Source organism: Solea solea, chromosome 13 (genome assembly GCF_958295425.1).
Source record: "Solea solea chromosome 13, fSolSol10.1, whole genome shotgun sequence".
In the NCBI taxonomy this organism is placed as follows: Eukaryota; Metazoa; Chordata; class Actinopteri; order Pleuronectiformes; family Soleidae; genus Solea; species Solea solea.
The window spans coordinates 20,361,051-20,381,679 of NC_081146.1; the positions used below are offsets into that span (position 1 = coordinate 20,361,051).

The 20,629-nt window shown below is 39.7% G+C and overlaps 1 protein-coding gene across 2 annotated transcripts in view; it reads right to left on the reverse strand.

The window, feature by feature from the left end:
• Positions 1-20,629, reverse strand: part of grik2 (glutamate receptor, ionotropic, kainate 2) — a 184,411-nt gene that overhangs the window by 34,795 nt on the left and 128,987 nt on the right. For both annotated transcript variants that reach the window (XM_058648894.1, XM_058648895.1), the window contains exons 11-14: positions 17,209-17,415; positions 15,089-15,312; positions 7,974-8,092; positions 2,687-2,904 (exon numbers count right to left, since the gene is read on the reverse strand). In XM_058648894.1, coding sequence (XP_058504877.1) covers positions 2,687-2,904; positions 7,974-8,092; positions 15,089-15,312; positions 17,209-17,415 — 768 coding nt within the window. The remainder of the gene's footprint in view (positions 1-2,686; positions 2,905-7,973; positions 8,093-15,088; positions 15,313-17,208; positions 17,416-20,629) is intronic.

Here is a 20,629-nt window from a genome sequence, read left to right on the forward strand (position 1 = left end):
ACCTTCACATCTTTGGTTTGAAAATGAACCATGAGGTTCACGTTATATCTAAGGTCATCCGCCAAACTAAAGTGACATATTTTCCCAGGCAGAACGTTGATGCAATAAAACTCAATGGTCCAAACTATATCAACAAATGAAATATAAAATATTCATTGATATAGATACAGTCTGTGCATAGTGAAGCATGCGATATATGGGATTGTTGAATCACATTACATTTGTACCTGTCCAATTTTTACCAGTATTGGACCGATACCGATACTGGCTCATACCTAGGCCAAGAGCAGTTAAAACCTTATGGGCGTGTAAATCAGCAAAATTATTTGAGTTCAAAAAATTCAAAACACAGTTTAGTTATGTGCGAACATCAGTCATTTTTGGGGACACGGTTGCCTGCTATCCACGCCATCTTTAACACTGCACAACCTTGAGCTGAAGAAACATAAGAAACAAATCTGATGTACAGTGTCTCTCTCTCTCCCCTCCACTGTGTCGGACACATCATCTCAATAAGCTTCTTGAGTGTGGTTTAATCACCATAGTGGAGGTGTTCCTCCCATCTGTCTTATGGCTAATGTAAAGCAAGTCATGCTTGTATAGCCTGGGGATATGGAGCTCAGCGCGAAGGCCATGTAAAATCTACTGTCTCTCCCTCTGACTCTGCAAGCCATCACCCCATTACACACACACACATGGACACGCACATGCACACACACACACAAGGTGAAAAACCAGCACTGTCTTTAACAAGATGTGATTTTATTAGCTAACAAGCAAGACACAGCTGCTGTGTGTGTGCTTATTAAATTATTCAGTGTTATTGCAGCGACAGTCCATGGGGAACATCCCAGCTAGGAGAATGAGTGAGATGCATTGATGCTTCAGGGACCGTCCCGTGCCGACATTTACATAATTAGCCACCATTATACTTGTATTTTACAGAAGTCAATAATTGCCGAAACAAAAGGTGTTTTGCCGTTCTCTTCCTGTCTTGAATAGTAATTGTGAGGCGTGCACACATCTTTCGCGAGTGTGCTCCACTGAATTGACTAATGATGACGCTGATCAGAAATCTGAATTCATCATTGTCACGGTGGGTTTTTAAACACCTCAGACAGGATCTATGGACAGAATGTGTTTACTCAGTGGAAGACAAATGCTCTCTGAATTTGTCTGATTCATTAACACTCAAACAAGAGCAATGAACTTGGCTGTGTGTTAAACAAGGAGGAAACCAATGGATATCACGGTAAAAGTGACAACATCAGTATTGGGTCTGATAAAGTGTTTGTTAAAGTTGTTTTTGTTCCTTATTTATATTTCATCATGATTAACCACATCTTAATTAGCTGTTAAATTTGGAGGTACTTACAGTGTTTTTAATACAAGAAAAAAGTGTGCAATGTAGACTTGTTTCGGACTAGACGAGACAACTGACCACAGTTATAAAGAAAAATACAATACATGCTTCAATCTGCTTAAGGAATTAAACATTTACAATTAGTCCGTGGTGGAGTAACAATAAATGCATCGGCTGACAAGTGTGTGTCTCTCGGCTAACATCCAATTCAGCACCCTGGACAGCACCAAGCTACTGTTTTGTCCTGCTGGCTGTCGATCAGACGACACAAATTCAGGCCAAAAGCATGTTAGAATCTTTCTATTTTCCTGCCTAGTCTGACATCTCCTACGATGTGCTGTTCGACGAGTGCTGTGATGCAGCGTACTATACAGACATAAGCATGGCAAAGAGAAACAGAGATGCTGCTACTGCTGCCATTACATGACACCCAACCATGGGTCCACAGTCTTTTTTTTTTTCTTTCTGTTCTTTTTTTGTGTCGGAGCACAAGACTGTGAGCATCACCCACAACGCTTCGGTAGCCATGATTGACAGCTCCTTGCCCCGCCTCCCGATGACCTATGAACTCGCACAGTGTCGTAAACAATGATCGGTCGGGGTCATACAGTACTTGTTGTACATGTCGTCAATCCCCCAAACAAGACACGGCAAGAATATGTGCCACTGTGATTGATAATGTGGTGTGTGGCACTCAGAGACAATCAATATCTTTGCAAATATCTACACCTCCTAGCCATGATACAATACCATGTGTGACCTATTGTCCAAGTATATACACTCCTATGTACTATTTATATATATCACATGCTATATATATATCATCTAGCATTGCTGAAACAACAAATGACGGCCTTGGACTTTTGCAGGTCGCCTCAGCATTGGTGTGATGATTAAATCTAACATATTGTGCTTCTCTCACCAACTGTTTTCATTCATTTTCATTTGTGGTGGAATGATAAAGAAGCTGCACAACCACCACCACAGCAGTTCTGTAATGAACTGGTGGGGACATGTTTCAGTATGAAGATGAAACAAAGTACTATACATTAATCACAAGTGTCTCACTGTGTGTGAATCATACCTGCAAAAGCATTTTTATTTAATGTAAAGAAGGATGAAAACAAGCTAAATCTTAAATCTGGCAGTCTTGTTTTGTATAAAAAAAGAAAGGAACAATCTAATTCAGAACAGTAAAGTGTCAAATGCAGAAACTGTCGACACAAAAACTTTGGAACAACTGTATTATTGTATTGAATCTTAATGTGAAGGAAAGGAGAGGGTGGCATGTTGTATTTGGTTTAATAATCCGTTAAAATTTACCTTAAAGAAGTTCATGGTAGCTCCATCCTCTATCACCCCATATTCTATTTTCGTCTGCTTGGCCAGGTCGTCAGCAGAGTCGATGGGCGATTCCATCCTCTCTACCGTGAGGAAGGCTGCCAGGTTTGCAGTGTAGGAGGATATAATGATGAGCGTGAAAAACCACCAGATTCCTCCTACAATTCTGGTGGAGAGGGCTTTCGGCATGAGCTCAGATCCTGAACGAGAGGAGCAGAGGGTGAGGGTGAGATCTGATACGGCACTAGATTGGAGAGGGGATGGCACCCAGGCCAGGCCAAGCCAGGCTAGAGGTCCTGGATGACACGCTCAGACTTAAACACACATGAGTGGACAGAGTAGGCAGGCTCATGATTGACCCTGGTGACTGGTATTACATTGAAAAGAATCCCTCCTGTGTACAGCGGCACATCGTTGTCCACGTTACATGTTATTTACCAGTGTTTTTCCTGAGAAAATGGCTGACCTCACAACAATCAGTCAGTTTATTAACAACTTAAAATTCCATTTTCATGCCGAATATTCTGTTTATGTTTATGTTGTATAAAGTTCTGTTTTTAGTTATGTGCTGAATTTGTTCTACCTGGCAACCGAGTTTTTGGGCAGGAGGGGGGACAATGTTCTCCAATATTTTTAATTTGGTTTTATCAATGGAATATTACTAAAATTGACCAGTAATATTTTACACTATACTCTCTACACTACTCAGTAAACTACTTAGTCATATTATTAAGCTGATGCTGAAGCTTTTGGCAGTTTTGATTGCTTCAGGGAGTAAGGCTTTGTGATAACAGGAGGAAATGGTTTTCGACCAGATATATTGACGCAAAGCACTGGCAACCCGTGATCAAGAGGTGAGGAAGTGGGCTTGAAACTGGAGGGTAGTCAGTTCAAATCCTGCAACGGGTCAAGGGCACCGAATCCCCCTTTGTTCCCCAGGTGCAGATAAGTGTCTCTTTGCATATATCTACACTTTTATAAGAATGAGTTTGATTTGCACACACACCAATTAGTGATAGTGAATTTGACCTCTGCATTTAACCCATCCTTATTACACAGTAGTAGTGAACACACACAAGCTGGGCGCAGGAGCACTGGGCTGTTACACTTTGCATATATCTAGTTAGTTCCCGTCTACTTTTGTTTGACAATCTAAAATAAAGACACCAATCTTAAGGAGAGGTTGTGTATACAAGGGAGAAGTAGAGACGGGAGCAGACCAGAGATAAGAGTTACCAACCTTAACTGAGCAGAACAGCAAATGCCATTCATACTCAACACGACTTTTGCTAAGTCCGATTGATATTCAGCTGCAGACATGATGGAGCTATGTGTATTGGCGGAATGAGAGTGAGGGTTGTTGTCTGGGTGAGGGAGGGTGGGCCTGGATTATAACAGACCATTCTACTCAAGCGGCTTAAGCAATTGAGAGCTGGGATTTTGTACCTTGACTCAGAAGAAAAGCTGGCAAAGAGTCAGAGCGCTAGGAGGTTAAGAACTCTGCACTTCACTCCCTTTGTGAGACTCAATCAGCACTCTCACATTTAATCAAACTTTCCTCCTTTCTCACAGTTCACCAAGTGATGTTGAGAAAGCTGAAACAAGATGGGGGGAGGGTTTTCCTGTCGATACATTCTCCTTTTAAGTGATGAAAACGAGATTAATACAGTATAATGCCTGTATATTTATGTTACTGGCATTGAGAGTGGTCAATTTAATTCATAAATGTATCGAAAGGTACTAAACGGGACAATTGCATTACTCAAAATGTAGGTTTTTCAAAGGTGTAGGACTTTGTGTCAAGCTCCGAAACTTTGTGCAAATCCTACCAAAGGGACTAACTGTGTCCCAATGGAGTCAACCTATTAAGTATTGTATGTCATGAGAGTACATTGGTCCAATAATAATGTTTATGATAGCTGCCAGTGTATCAAAAATCCTTTTACTCTGATATTACTTTATAAAGCAAGTACTTTATAAAGTAATAAGTTATAAGATCTGACACGTCTGATCCGGTGACATGCAATGACCACACCTGTGATTAGAGCTTGGTCAAGTTTAAAGAGTGAAGCAGAATGCAGATTTATGAACCACATGCTGTGTATCTGGATAAAACCCCTGAACCAAATGCATAAAATAGAGTGTCTGTAGATTCATGGCAACACTCTGTTGTATGCTCAAAGAAAAAAATATCTCCATACTCATCAGATTGTGCATGAGCCACGTTCCCAGCCATTTACATATTGGTACTTTTGCCATCGCCACTTCTCATTAGATCCGTCAGTGAGAGAATCGTCAAAAAAGGGAGTGCAGTTTTGTGGATTTTGTTGCAATGAGGGTCTGCAACGGCACGAGAACAGCTGTCATATCGGTCAAATTGACAGTCCTAACTGTTGGACAATGTGGATTTTTATAGCATTTCCACATAGCCGTGAACCGTCATTGCTGTGAAAGTTCAATCATCACTGGTAAATGTCTGGAAGATGATCTGAGGTGATTTGTTTTGCATAATTTGCAGGAAAGTTACAATAATTCAATTATTCCTGTTTGATTGATAATAACTTAACTTACTCTCTGCCAAACTACCCATAATACTTCTCTCTTACACTGCACAAACTCTGTAATAACGTCCTTTGTCTCAAAAATCAGACATCATGTACGCCTCTGTGAGAATGTCAGGGTAATCACCACTGTTGTACCAAAAATAATCATCCACTAGAAACTGATTGCTGTTCAATTTGAATCATGTTAATTACAGTCTAGCTTCCAAATATAAACAAGCATGCAGCGATATAACACATAAGCTTCTACACATTTAAACACACCAGAAACAATAGTGTTCCTTATAACCACATACTCTATAGATGCTATGTCTGATTATGTTCTAAACTGCAGTCACTTTAAACAATTCACTTACAAGAAACATTCAAGTTTCACAAAGATAACATTTACCATTCCCAGGGACATAAAGTTGATTTACGACAGTTGGATACAGATAAAAGCAGCCGTAGACAAAAATAACTGAGGAAATAATTAGAATATATGGTTTTAAGAGGCTACACATTTTATCAGCAATGTGTTTCTGGCAGATGATTATTTTTTTGGCACAACACCTGTCAACACTGTTTAGACTTCAACTATTTGCTTTTTTCTGCAACCTATGAATCCATATAAGTTGTAGATTAGATTATCAGTATTGTTGTATTCCACTACCATTATTTTCCTATCATTTACCTGCATGCATTGCTTGATACTTATGTCCCTGATTCATGTGATTAGTATTTATTTTTAGTGTTGGCTCTTTCAGCCTTTGAAACAGTTATTGTGAGGACACTCAAATAGCTAAGCAAAGTCCTTCTACAAGGAACACAAAAATGGCCTTCATGTCTATGGTGTCACTTAAATCAAAAGTGACTAATTTTTATTTCTAAAATCACTGTTTAAACTCTCATTAGCCCCTAGTGGTGGCAACAAAGTCACCCAGGATAACCACCAGCCACCTACTTTGTCCATTCATCAAATCACACCCAAAAACAACAAAATCAAGTGAACGGACATGAATAAAAACACATTCATTTGCGCTCTTAGCAGTGGAGTCTGCTTGTACTGTGTCAGTCCCATGGCAAGCTACTAAATGCAGGATGGTTCAAAAGTGGAACATTTTACCAGTGTCTTTGGGCTTCTTATCCTGTTTCACCACAGAAACCAGAACAGGAAAGACAAGCAACCCACATAGAGAACGGAGTCCAACCCAAACAGAGCCTGGTTGGGGCTGACTGTCATGTACCCAAGGTAACGTCATGACCAAACAGCACGTCACACAGTTTTCTGGGGGGCGGTGCTAGCCACCAGGCAGGGGAGCCTCTCTACAGTGTAGACTAGCATGGTGCCATGCAGACACTGTGTGTTCCTAGAGTCTAATCCCTGCACAACCCTTTGTCCCTCAGCCACATCTTCTCAACTCTTTGGGCTTGTTTGCTTTTTTTAAAAAGAGCCCTACACTATTCAAGACTACAACTGCTAACTAAAGACATTCACATAAGTCTTCAGTTTCATATCAGTTAAACACATTTTTTGTTCAGTGTTAATTTCTTTGGGTGATTTTTTTGGTGTAAGGTTACTGTCAAGCCAGATATAATATATCATACTTAATTTAAATAATACCTGCATCTCTAGAGCCAAATAGTTAAAATTATGTGAAGTAGCTACTTGAAGGATATTAGTAAGCATGCATTGGAAGTAAGTGAACAAGAGAAGTTATCAGCCACAGGAAGACTAAGATACTGTATGTACTGATGTCATGGGCATTCAGTATTTCAGTTTTATATTGTTTATAAACTACATATCCCTTATATGTTCCTTTACATTGCAATGTAGACACAACACTGAAAGCCAAAGTAGTGTTAACTAAATTGACATATTATTACATATTGTTACATATAAAGTGTTGTTTGTGTACCGTGAGCAACACAATAACTAATATGAATAATCAAATATGTATGCATGGGACTAGATAGCAAGAAGTAATGAGGCAATAAGAAACAACCTTGAACCTTGGTTGAAAAAAAGACAATGCATTAATAGTTAAAACCAGGGTTCATGATCTCCTATGTCTTTCTTCCTCTTCTCTTGTAATTGTCTTTAATCACTTGTAATCCAGTTGAACTGACCCACACACATACACCATGGTTTATAAGTCCTCATCACCGCTTCTTATGATTATGTTGTACTGGTATTCCACCTCAGAAGAAACCCTAATTTTGAAACATGTCTCCCTTTATGATAGGCACAGAATTTATGAAATTCCCTTTGTTTTTCCCCCCTTCTTTATGTCTTTTCGTTTCAGTCCAAAGATGATACATAGTTGAGAAGATATGGCATTAGTTTGGCAGAGGGAAATGAAACCAAACAGGCAGGGCAGGCAGCTAAAATCACATTCTCATCCAATCTCAACCATCTGATTCCTCTCAAGTATTCTGGGGGGCGGGGGCACACTTACCTGTTCAAATGGCTGTAAAAACATGGGGGGAAGGTGTTTGAAGAGGGGAGAGTTATGGGGGAAGGAATACAGAAAAACATGCACAATCACCATTTACTTGTCATCACATCTCTCAAATCCCACTCATTCCATCCTGCTGGACACTAATAGTCTAGCTACATGCACAGAGGCCCCCATGCATGGTCACGGGCCAGGTCAAAGAGCAAGGTTGACCCCCAGCAAAATCGTGGGACTTGTGCTAGAAAAAAGGGGGCAGGCAGAGGCGTCTACCTTGCTGCATGAGAGCTCCAACTCCGAACCAGAAACTATTTAGCAGGGTGAAATTGTTTTCCACTACATCCGAGTCAGGGTTGCAAGGGTGGGGGTTATACCACTCGTAGGGACTAAACCTGTGACAGTTAACAGAGAACACACATATATATCATTTTACTGCAGTTGAACAAAGTCGGAGCATTTAAATAGAAGAGACAGGTTCTACCTGGGGAGACAAGGGAGACAAAACACAGTTTAGTTAGTCATACCCAGAGATACGAGAGACTCTGGAAAGCACAAGTGAGAACACAATAATCACAATAAAATTGATTTTCCTTTGTGTACTTGCAGATTACTGTGTCGTTAATTCCATTAGTCAATCAGGAGTTTATTACTTGAATTACTATGAGATGATTATGATTTTTAGTGAATGGCCTGTTAAGTCAAAATAAAGGCTTAAGGATGACTACTTGTGGGCTCTTCAATTTGCATAACATACAATAAGTGGGGAGTGGGCTCAAGTTAATCATCTCTCATATTCCAAAAGTGGCTCCTCATGTGGGCGTGCTCATATCAAAGGCAGCTCCCTCAGTAATTTCATCTATGGGGAATGAAAATAACTCCATTGTCAGATGAGAAAAGAAACTAATAATCCCTGTAATCTCTGAAAAACATTAATATTCAGCAGATCATTCTTGTCATGCCCACGCCAGCCCTTGCGCTCCCTTGCAATCCATGCACTCCTCAAGCAGAGAGATTTTCCATTTATTCATGTTAAATAAAAGTGACATTACATTAGTAAAGGTTGATTGGTCTACAATTAAGCATCCTGACCTGATTTGGTTTGTGCTGGGGGAACCGGGGACATATCTTGACTCAAGCTGTTTAACAGACACCACGGTTTGACTAATCAAATTGCAATGCATAATGTAGACTTGTCTCAGTGTGGGCCTTTTTACTGTGCTGGAAGTCAAGAATGATCACCTCAAGTGGATGGGACATCTGCATGGAGGATAATACCAATGAAGCTGCTGTACTGCTGTATTTTTCTGATCCATTGTCCTCTGGGTAAAATACAGTAGTTCCATGTTGCATACTGTAAGACATGACTCTACATGAAGATGTATGTCTGTATTGATAATATGACAGCATCATAACTGGCCCTTGTCATTGACTAATGTGCTTCGCCATGGTAATGTGGTTAGGGGTGTCTCTTTTTCTATCCCTACAACACTCAGGAGGATATTGTGCAGTGCAAATGCGGGACCTCTGAATGTGTCCTGACGTCTGCTTCAACAGAATCCTTGGCCTTAAGTCAATCCATCTGCTCACTCAATTTGCCCAACATTTGCTTTCTTGTCAATTTGCAGCTCCAAATTGAGTTCAACTGAACTGCTGCCTCACAGCAGCACGCTCAACTATCTTTGCACCGAGATCTGAATGATTTGACTGATTGATATGTACTATTTTGGTTCATTTTGGACTAAATATAATATCTAAATTAAATAATCCTGATTACGGTATACCACCAGCACAACATTTCCATTACTTACATTTTAAATAGAATACTGCAAGGTTAAATCGTTCTCAAATGGTTTTTTGCAATGTTTTTGGAAAGTCTGAATATTTTTATGTATTGTCGGTATTATATCTCTCTCTCTATATATATATCTATATATCTATATAGATATATAGGTATATGTATAATAGGTTTTCTAAGTTTGAACCTCCTCACTGACAAGGATTTTTAACATTTGTTTGTAACTTTGGTTCTTCTGTGAACATTCCTCTTCAATTCTATCAGATACTTAAATAATTGTATAACTTTTGCTTTGAAACCAATTTGTATTGTATCGTAATTCACAAAATCTTCAAATGACACTATGTTTAGTGGAATTAATAGAGGCCATTTTGGCTCAAGTTATGGTTTTTTCACACTTCATATGACATTAATTTTCTAGTAAGGAAATGGAATCTGTTTTAGTCTTAAACGTGTTTTCCCAGACGTCTACATATTAAGTCATATATGGGTCAATTGGTGATCAGTATGTGTGCAATCTTGAGCTTTATACAGTTTCGTAATATATTACAATACATTCTGGCTGTTACATGGTTAATGTGCAATTTCCAGCTTAATTTATTGTCAATTATTACCCCTAAGAATTTAGTTTTAAGCACCGTATCCAAATTGTGATCCTGTTAAGGTTTGATTCACAATTTCCAAGTATAATGCTTTTAGTTTTAAAATGAAAAGATACTTTATTTTCGCAGTGCTTACTCCACTGTATCCATCTGGAAAAGTCAATTACCACTCACCATGAACAAGCATGAGGACAGTTGTCATCAAAGCAGTGCTGGATCATGGGAGAGGCTGGTTGGACTGATGCTGCCACTGCTGGTTGGCTCAGGGAATGCTAAACCAGCAGCTTAACCTGTCTCTTATTGTAGCTGTGTGCCGGGTCTGTTTGCTGTCAGTTTGATCCAATTACACTGCCCTTACATTATCTCAGGTCATCTCTGCTCCAGAGGCAGAAACTTAGAGCAAGGTCAGTGCAGAGATAAGTATATGGGGTGAAAAAAGGCAAGGATTTCAGCAGCAGTGCAGAAACAATGTGAGTTCTTTTCTAATCTTTTTACAAGGGCAGGGTCATCCTGCACAAATTTCAGTGACAACACACAGGATAACACCAAAGTCAAAACTGATGAACAGCGAGGGTCAGCATGATTCCTTTGCATCTGCTTGTCACAGGATTTTAGGTCACAAATTCTGGATGGCATTTTGTGGTTGTTCTAATATTTCCTTATTGTAGCATTGGTGCCTATCCACTTGAAACAAAGATGCAGGGAGGTGGATACAGACTCTGAGGTCTCTGTGTTTGCTTCCAGTCTGTCATGGTTTCGATTATTGCTGCTCGTGGATCAGAATGAATACCTGGCATAAGGAACCTTCTCTTTAAAAAATTTAAATGATGCATCACAGAGCTGGAACCAGAATTTGGATTACTTTTACTTTCACTTGTTATATTTCTGCACCTTTAGTTTGCTGCCTATAGTGTTTATATTACTGTATAATAATTTGCTCTGGTGTCTGTATTTCTTTTGTCTGCAGTATGTTCAACACAAAAACTAACTTGTCTTGCTTCACAAGCAAAGCATATGTCTTCATTAAGAGAATGTGGTCATTGTGGTCATATATGCAGTCTTCTTGGTCTGACTGATGCACAAAAGATTTTCTAGGGTGTTATTGCTGTCACCTAGCAACACAACCAATATACATACCATAACATAATTATTTAAAAGTTCTTCTGATACTTTGTAGTTTTTGGCCACCATTGTTTAAACATATGTTTGGTGCACTGGGTAAAGTCCACCCTCTTCAGCGTCGTTCACTCCTTTAAGTGCAGCCTCCAATTAAGGAGGTGGCTATAGAACTGAGACACAGCTCAAGTGTGGAAAACCCGGTATGCACTTACATTTGAAATATTAAATGTATCTTTTGATTCATCTCAAGTTCAAGAAAATTTACCAAATATCTCTTTACGTAAGAGCCAAAATCTAATTTGTGTTCATATGTGCACCTCCAGTGCATTCCACTACAAGGCTTTGAATGGAATATTTTAATCCACATGATGAGGGATGTGCCTTTACTATGAGCACACACAAAGGGGTTTTCATTCAAGGGAAGTCAAATTAAACTTGATGCATATTTTTGATAAATTGCCATTTTGAGCAAGACAGTCAAGTGTATTAGTATTGTGATGTTTATGGAATGAAAAGGAACAATCTGAGACCATTTAAAGTCTTCCTCTGATTCTCACATGTCAAAAGAGAGTTCACTTCATGTGTATAATGTGGGGCATCAGTAATCAGGTGATGATGCAAAGGCCTCGGCAGAGTAATGCATTGCAGTGTGTTTTCCAACCATTTCATCACCTGTGCCAAAGGTAGGGGCAGTACTGAGTGTTGCCATAACAAGAAACATAAAGGTAATAAAGAGTCGGCAACATTAGCAGTTCATATACTACATGCGAGTGAACATTGCCTACACATGGCTCTGACTGTAGCGTTGTGTATGTCACTGCTTGGATTAGTCGCTGTCAGTTTCTCATTCATGCAAACAGTCAGTCACACAGTACAGCACAAGCATACAGAGATAACATGTGTAATGTGTATGCACACAAACACATACACACACAGATATATGTACGTATATACATATAAACATACATATATTTATATTTATAAATGCACGGTACATCTAAACTTGGTAGTGTCTCTAAGAATTGGTTCAAAACTGTTTGCTCTCACAACCTCAGTTGAAATGACTTTGACTTGCTATTATAGAAATGACACGTGTGAACAGAAAGTGAGAGAAATGCACCTCTCCACCAAAGCAGGATTATTTGGAGGATGAAGGACACACATACATACGATACGCTGAGAAGTTCTTGTGCCCACATGAATTATGACCTTTGGCAGGAGCAAAGACACACGGAGTGGGACATTTTTCCAGAGCCAGTGAATTTGGAATTAGCCAAGTCAGGTCTTGGTTGAATGTGTCAACATCTAATATCTTAATATCATTTTATATTGTCATTTTCTTTTTCGGTAATGCATGTTTATTATATATTATCTTTATCTTTACTGTCTTTGCTGCTGTAACAATGTAAATTTCCCCACTGTGGGACAAATAAATCTTATCTCATCTTATCTAAAATCAAACTCTAACCCTAAAACATTATTTTTATCAAGAGGCTCTAATTATAGAAATGACATATAAAAAACGTATTTAGTGATTTCTTTGCATTTTTAGGACACTTCTTACAATTAGACCTTTTGTAACATCACTTCCTGTAGCAGAGGATCCAGAACAACAGGCCCAAAGACTTGCAACCTCCATTATCATTACCATCTATTATCACAAAGGGCCTTAAATGCAAACTGTTTCCGGAGTTGTTTTAACTGACCTTGTGCAACTGCTGTCATTCATCTCTCATAAGGATCATTTGGGGAATTCAAAGCTAAAGCTGATGACTATTCAAATATGTAAAAATCTAAAGAATATGAATATAATGCTCACACAGTAGAAAGATGTAACCTCCACATTTCTGTTCACAATACATAATGTCCCTTTAGACCTCTCATTTCACGAACTTTTGTGAGAATCTGATGTGCTACCATCTACAGCAGAAACATGCAACTGTAGCCCAGCATGCGTTTGTGTACACAGGAGAAAAGAAGGAATAAGGTGAGGGGGGAAAATGTATACACTTACCCAAACATGTACTTATTGTGATACTAAAAACAGATAGGTGCATATTCTGAGCCAACTTAGATGACAGTTGCTGCTTTTTATCCTTTTTGTGTGATCATATCGCCAGTAACATCGCAAAAATATGTTAGTGTTAACGATAAAACTGACGGGTCACGGCTACAAGCGAGCCGCATGCTCCCAAAAGTTTTAGAGTCAACACAAAATCTTTCTTTCACTTTTCTTCTCCTTCACCATGCTTCAAACAGCTGCCAACATCAGGAACCACCAGAACAAGAAAGTAAGTCTTTAAAAACTTTTGGCCTGGTCTTATCAACTGAAAGGATTTCGTCTGAGCCAAGATGAAAAAAGAAAACAAGAAATCAAGTTCCTGTATATTTTACAATATGCTCCTATTATTAATCGCTAGAATGCTCCACCTATTCCTTTTTTTGACAACCAGCATCAAAATAGCCCATACATACTGTACAATTCCTTCACTTTGCTGTTTGGAGCTTCCCAAACAATAAAAATAAAACCTCAAAAGAAACACCACAGTGCAACTCCAAATGAGTTCTAGCACCCTGTACATTTTGTGAAGGAGGGTCAGGGCATTATTCCCTCCATGCGTTCAGTTTCTCCTGAACATGGGCAGCGTCATTTGAAGTTGGGTGGCAGTGATTAACTGCAGTGAGAGGCCTGAAATTACAGGTTGTAGCGCCACTTATGCCCTTCAGTGTAATGGGTTTAGGTAAAGGTTGGCGTTTCTTTTTTCTCCTCTGCCCTACCATTTGAGACAGAAGGACACACACTTTGTGTCTGGTTCTGTCAGAGCTTCCTTTCTGTTAAAAGGGAGATTTTTCACTAGACTGCCGCCAAGTGCTTGCTCATTGTGTTCCTTTTAGGTGTCTATAATAATTGTATGGGCTCGACTTTTCTTTGTCAAGTGCCTTGAGATAATGTATGTTATCTTGCAATGCAAATAAAATTGAATTGAATTTGACGCTTTGAAACTGTACCACGGTGCTCTGAGGAAAGATACATCTTCATGGACACCAGAGAAGGTTATCCAAGAGAACGAGTATGGACAATATTGTCATTCTAAGCAGAGGTTGCAGGCACAGGAGTCGACTCTTGTTCCATGTCTAATCTATTGAGGTGTGCACCTGACAGTGTTTTCGCTTAATGGAGACTGTGAACCACAATATGCAGGCAATAAACGTGATAAACCATATCTCTCAGTCACAGTTGTGTTTGAAACAAGGTGAAGGGAAAAAAAAGAGAGGAGAAAAGACACAATGAAACTCTGGGACACTGAGGACAGTGAGGGAAAGGTGGGAGAAGGGCAGCAGCCTTTCACATCAAGCTGGACATGTCCCACACATATTCCTTTCACACACATATCCGACCTGCCACTCACTCAGGCACATGCACACCACCCTAAAATGCCTGATAGCTCTACAACTTCTCTGCCCAAGGTCTGTATTCCTGTGTACACGTGTCTGTGTGTCCTGGGGTTTCTGTACTTAGTAGTGATATCTATCGGAGTCAAAACAAGCCTCGAGTTACCTAGCAGCCATGCCGAGCTAGAAACGAGATACTCTGCTCGCATAATTGGTTCTTTATCAATGCCCGATGGTCTTCATGGTTTAACTACATGTAATATATCAAAAGACAGAGTCATTAAATATGAGCTTTGATACATGATGGCTGATTAGTATTCACATTGTGTTGACTGGTAAGCTTCCATTATGTGCTCAGGATGCATCCTGTAATTACAGAGATTAGCCTGCTGTTAGTCAGATGGGCGAGGCTGAGCAATGGCCGCTAAGCATGTGTCTTACTGTGTGTGAAGCAGTGATCACTGGGAGTGACATGTTACCTGGCTATGACAAACAGCACACAACTGACACCCAAGTAAGCCAGCAGAATATACATCCAGATATCAGGCGAGAGAGGGTTGAGGAAGGAGAAGACTCCGGGGTTGGTTCCGTTGGGCTTGCGGTACAGTATACTTATACCCAGCGTCATGAAGGGCTTGGAGAAGTCGATAACCTTCTCGCGCACGTATGTGATGGCAAGGGGAGCCACTGCCAGATCAGCTCTCTGTCAACATCAAACATAAAAAGGGAAGATGGATAGGCTATAAGTCACAAGAACAGGAAGCATTTAAAGGCAATCAAATTAAGAAAACAGGGTTTTTACACAAAAGACAGTCTGGCCTTTAAATAAGGCACTCAGCAAGAAATTTAAAGCACTCTCTCTTTACATCCATCAAGTACACACTCGCTACTAAACTGCTATTAAACCCATTTCCCTGTTTGGGGGCTGAATCGTTCATTTCTTTTCTTTACCTGCTTTGAGTGGTTGGCAGCTGCCTGTCACAGCACTTTACTTTATATAGTGCAGCAAGAGAAGTGGACAGGTCGTCAATGCTTTGGAGGATCAGCAAAAAAGAAGAATAAAAGTTGTCCTTATATAACTACTTTACCTGATCTACAGTTATAGGGAATGTAGTAAAACGATGTTTAGGACACACTATTAGGACACAGGCTTGGTCACTGCATTCTTTATTATGTGAAAAGGTATGTTACATGGTTTGTTGATCAAATTCTTAAAGATACAACATTTTTGTCACATGAGTCTCATGAGTGCCATACGTCACTTGAAGATGAGTTGACTAAGGTCAGTGCTCACAACTGTGATACATGAAAAGTCCTGCTGATACTATTTAGGCATCATCCAATATATCTGGACTAGTCTAACATAACCCACACAGAAAAGCCACATCAGCATCATTACTGTGCTTTGAGCATTTTAAAGACAAAAGATAATATTGTCAAATTCCTCTGAATTTGCTCCCAACTTGTTCAGCGTTTTCTCTGCAACAGAACTTCTTCTGTGTGAGTCCACACCCCCCCAGTCCTCTGAGGCCTTGTCTACTGCAATAACCATCTGTCCAAGTCAAGCCTGTCTAAGCAAGAAGTGGGACAAACCCAGGCTGAACATCATCTCACAGGGGATTGGGCCCCTCACCCATGAAAAGACTGTCACAACAACCAATCACTGCACTGATCAAGAGCAGAAGCAGACGACAGGACTTGACCTCTCGTGGGTGCTGCTTCTAATGGGGTCAGGTATTGACTATTGGGCATGCAGCAGCTGCTGTATTTTTCTGTCCATGCAGTTTATCCTAACTGGGACTTTGTTGGATGTAATGATCTACACTGTGAGCAGATTGTGTGAGCCTGTGTGTGTTTTAATAAGCTCTGTAGGGGAAACAACTCACAACAGAATCTATGCTTGCCTTGCATCACTGTACTTTTAAATGGTGCTCGTTGTTACCTTCCCCTTTCTTCTTTCTCTTTCACTTTCTTTTCCCTGTGGTGGGCCGTAGTGTAATACTTCCATTCTCTCCAAACCATTTCCAACTATAAATCTGGATGGCACAAGATGCTGACACGGCACTTTAGTTAAAACAAGCAATGAAACTTTCACCAAAATAAAGACTTTGCACATGTAACTAGTAACTGCTTCATCGCTTCAACAAAGTATCCTAAAGTACAAACTCTGATGAGAGGGAAGTTGTTGGTCTGTTAGTTTATCATTTTTACTAAAAACACACCGGCAGCTGTTTTGGTAATTTATTCAAAAGCAGTTGTTACAGTGCAGTATTTTAGTGATTTAGTGATGACAGTGATTACAAACGATGTTATTTTCATTAGTTCTGTCATCATTCCTTCCAGTAATTTTTTTATATATATCAAGCTATCAGCAGTGTCATATTTTGGCCAAACTCCTGTGCATTTCTGCCTTCAGTGTTGCTTTGGTGCTAAATCCCATGATTCCGTAATCAAAGCATTATATTCATAAGTAAAAGTACCAGGTACAAGGCCAAGACTATAAAAATGACTGCCCTATAAACTGGAATGAAGGTTAAAGACAACATTTGACTCTTAACAATTATGCTCTTTATTTAACAATCATTTTTTAAAGACTCACGTGGTCCATTAGCTCTTTGACTATCCCGTTCCACTGGCCTGTGTTCTCATCCTGAGCTCCGTATTTCCCATCTTCCACCAGACGAACCTCGTAAGTAAAGCCAAGGATGTTGGCCAGCTCTCTCAGCAGGTCTATACAGTAGCCCTCAAAGCGGTCGTTCCCATACAGTGGCTTGTCAGACTTCTTGAACATCACATATGGCTCTTCCTGTTGAAATAGAAGAGAGGTGATGAGTTTTCGCAGCACTTGGTATCTTTTTTGTTTCCGATAAGACGCTATCTGAGCGGGTGTCTGATTTGAAAGATAGTCTTGAGAGCCATGTGAGCCCAAGCACACACACTGGGCTTGCCTTTGTCGAGCATGTGTAAAGCTGCTGTGTTTATGTGCTTGCCAGCAGTCTCAGTCCTGTGATGCAAGGTAGGGTGGGTGCAAAGTGAAGCATGACCATAATACGAGATAATCCCACATATCAATGACTCTGTGCTCCATTTAGGATCAGCCGGCTGGCCTTGCGCCCAGTCCCAGCATTCAGGACACCTCATGCTTTGTCAATAAGATAAGAGATACTGATAGATGGACACGGAAGGAGCCAGCACAGCGTCCCTGTTAACACAAACAGCTGGGGAGATTGTTAATGTCTTCTTTCAGGAAGAAGAAGAGCCAGTCCTTCTCCCTCCCGCCTACTGAGCATCACCTGCACCATTTCCTTCTCTTTTCCCTCCACACTCCCTTCTACATTTCCACTTCTTCCTCCCGCCTTACCTCTGCTTCATGCACCACCTGTCTTTGTTAGTGTGAGACACTCGTGGCACGTGCCTCATTTCTTCAGCTCTGTCTCTCTCTCTCTCAGACAAACATAAACTAAAAGTGTATCATCAAGCAGGTGCTGTTTATCATATGAAACAGAATGAAAATAAATCATAAATATATTGCTAAGAGCTCTGGCACAGTCCATTGGACTGAATTTAGTACACAGGCATAACATCTAGAGACACACAGAAACATGTGGGTCCAAACAAGTAGGATGTTAGGTAGTAAACAGAGCTAGAGAATTGATATTGAGTGATATGTTCTTAAAACAAATAACATAACAGTGTGACATCTTTCCTAACATATTACATTTTGTTTTGTGTTTCTACTTTCAGTGTTTTTGACATTACCTTTTGGGAACTACTGTGAGCAAATGAACTGAGAACTTCAACTTCATGGTGGTGCAAAACACAGCATGATGTTTAGACAAATGCACTGTGTATTTTGTTGGCAAGCAGTTTAGAACTGTGTGTGCACTACATTATGTGCATAAACTGTGTAGAGCCAGGCGTCTCTTCAAATTAAGTCTGTTTTTTTCACGTTATCTATATATGATCAACAAGGACTGCAGCCTTTGTGAGGAGTTCATTATTGTCTGCATAAGTGATGTTAAGCTCTTTGAGAATAAATGTCAGTCCTTTTAATTAGTTTGTGTTGTCAGATCTTCATTTTTGCGATGGATTGTAAAGAAGGGCACAGTGTGATTTACCTGGAAAATATGTAATGTTTGTCATAAAAGTGATATTACTTTATTTTGTAGCTTATTCTTGTTCCATCACATGTCATTTACTTGATATTTTACAATTACATATTAAACAAAACACATTAATGAGCATCAAATTAAATGTGTCAGAATGAGTCAAACTGCTATTTCACACCGTATGTTTAATATGTACATAAACCAAGTGCATTAGTTCTTCAAACTGAGAAATGTGCTAATTAAGTAGCAATAATTTGCATCACCATATCACATACAATTAGCAGCTATAGCCTTAATGTAACCACATGGCAGCAATCAATAGTACCATTGCTTGTTATAGCCATAGTAACCGTTGTGCTGCTACATTACACCTTGGCACCAGCAGGACTGCAAGGATACTGATGTAATCTCAGTGAAAGAGTGGAAAGCAAGATCCACATACAGATCAATACTAGAGTGGCTACAATGTCAACACATATAGAGCAGATAATAAAGCAAACGAGTACAGTTGTATGTAAAAGCCTGAAGGGAATATAAGTAAATACACTATCCCTTTTTTATGAACACATATAAACACAGTAAATGTAGCATGTGGTACAGTTTGGGCACCCTACGGCATGAGAGACTAGTTTCCTTTTTCTTTTTTCTTTAACCTTAAATCGCATGGGTGTATTTGTCTCTACTCATCCTGACCAAAACATGACCAATGATCCTGAATGCATACATCATCATAGGTTATGAACTCCTAGGTCAGCAACTGATGATGACATACAGACATGATGCCCTGTCCAGATGTTATATATGTAATGTGTGAACAACTTATTTTTGTCAATCCAAGGTGACGCCAGGGTTACCCTTTTTCTCTATTGCCGTCGTAACTGAAATTCTGCATCGGTAGTGATGATTATTCCACACATTCAATTTTCTATGGATGTTTATGACTGTGTGCAGAAAGCTCACTCACTGACACTGCCAGTATTGAGAAACTAGAAGAATGTGTCCAATGTTTCTTTTCATTTAGAAAAATAAACTATAACTGAATACTGAATAACTATTTCATTAATTTATATTAAAGATCTTAATTCCAAACCCTAGCACATATTTACATCAGTTTGTGGCTCTTGTGCAGTGGACCTGTCTCGCCTTTGGAGCAGGCAACACATTATGATCAAACACTGGGTCTATACCTCCCAGTGGAAAATAATGGACTACTGCATGCAAGGGGAACACAACAATTGGTCTTTTTCCTAAACCAGTGGAGATTAAGGCGAGTGAAGAGAGTATGAAGCAACTTGCAGAAAGTCTTGGTAATCCCCCTTTTCATTGACAGGTATCTCACACACAAATCTCCATCTTGCCTTCACATGACCCCGACAAACTATCAAAGTGAAGGAAAGAAGATAAACACGGCACAGCAGTATATATATATATATATATACATATGTTGTTCTAGACATGGCATTATAGAGTATCACTGACTTGTCAGCTTTTGGCAAAACAAGCACTGGATTAATAATATCAATTAGCCACAGAAAAAGACAACAAAGTATTATTGTTAGTATACTGGATTACACTGTATTGGCTGATTCTCAGCAGTAAACAATTTTGATCAGGATTATAGCCACAAAAAACTGAGACCAAACATTCAAATTAATAATACTGAAAACAGCAGCTATCACTCAGTATGAAGATTTACTGAAGCTCCTGACAATTGTTGGCATGATATTGCCGGTCTGCTGCGGCATGAAAAAGCAGGTGTGACGGTGGATCAGTTGTAGAGCAGATCATTACTCAACCAGACGGTTGTGGTTCAATCTCTGGCTCCACTAATCTGTTGTATCCTTGGCAAAATGGCCAAATTGCTTTACCCCAAATGCCACCACCCCCAGTGTTCCTGACAGCTGTGCCAGC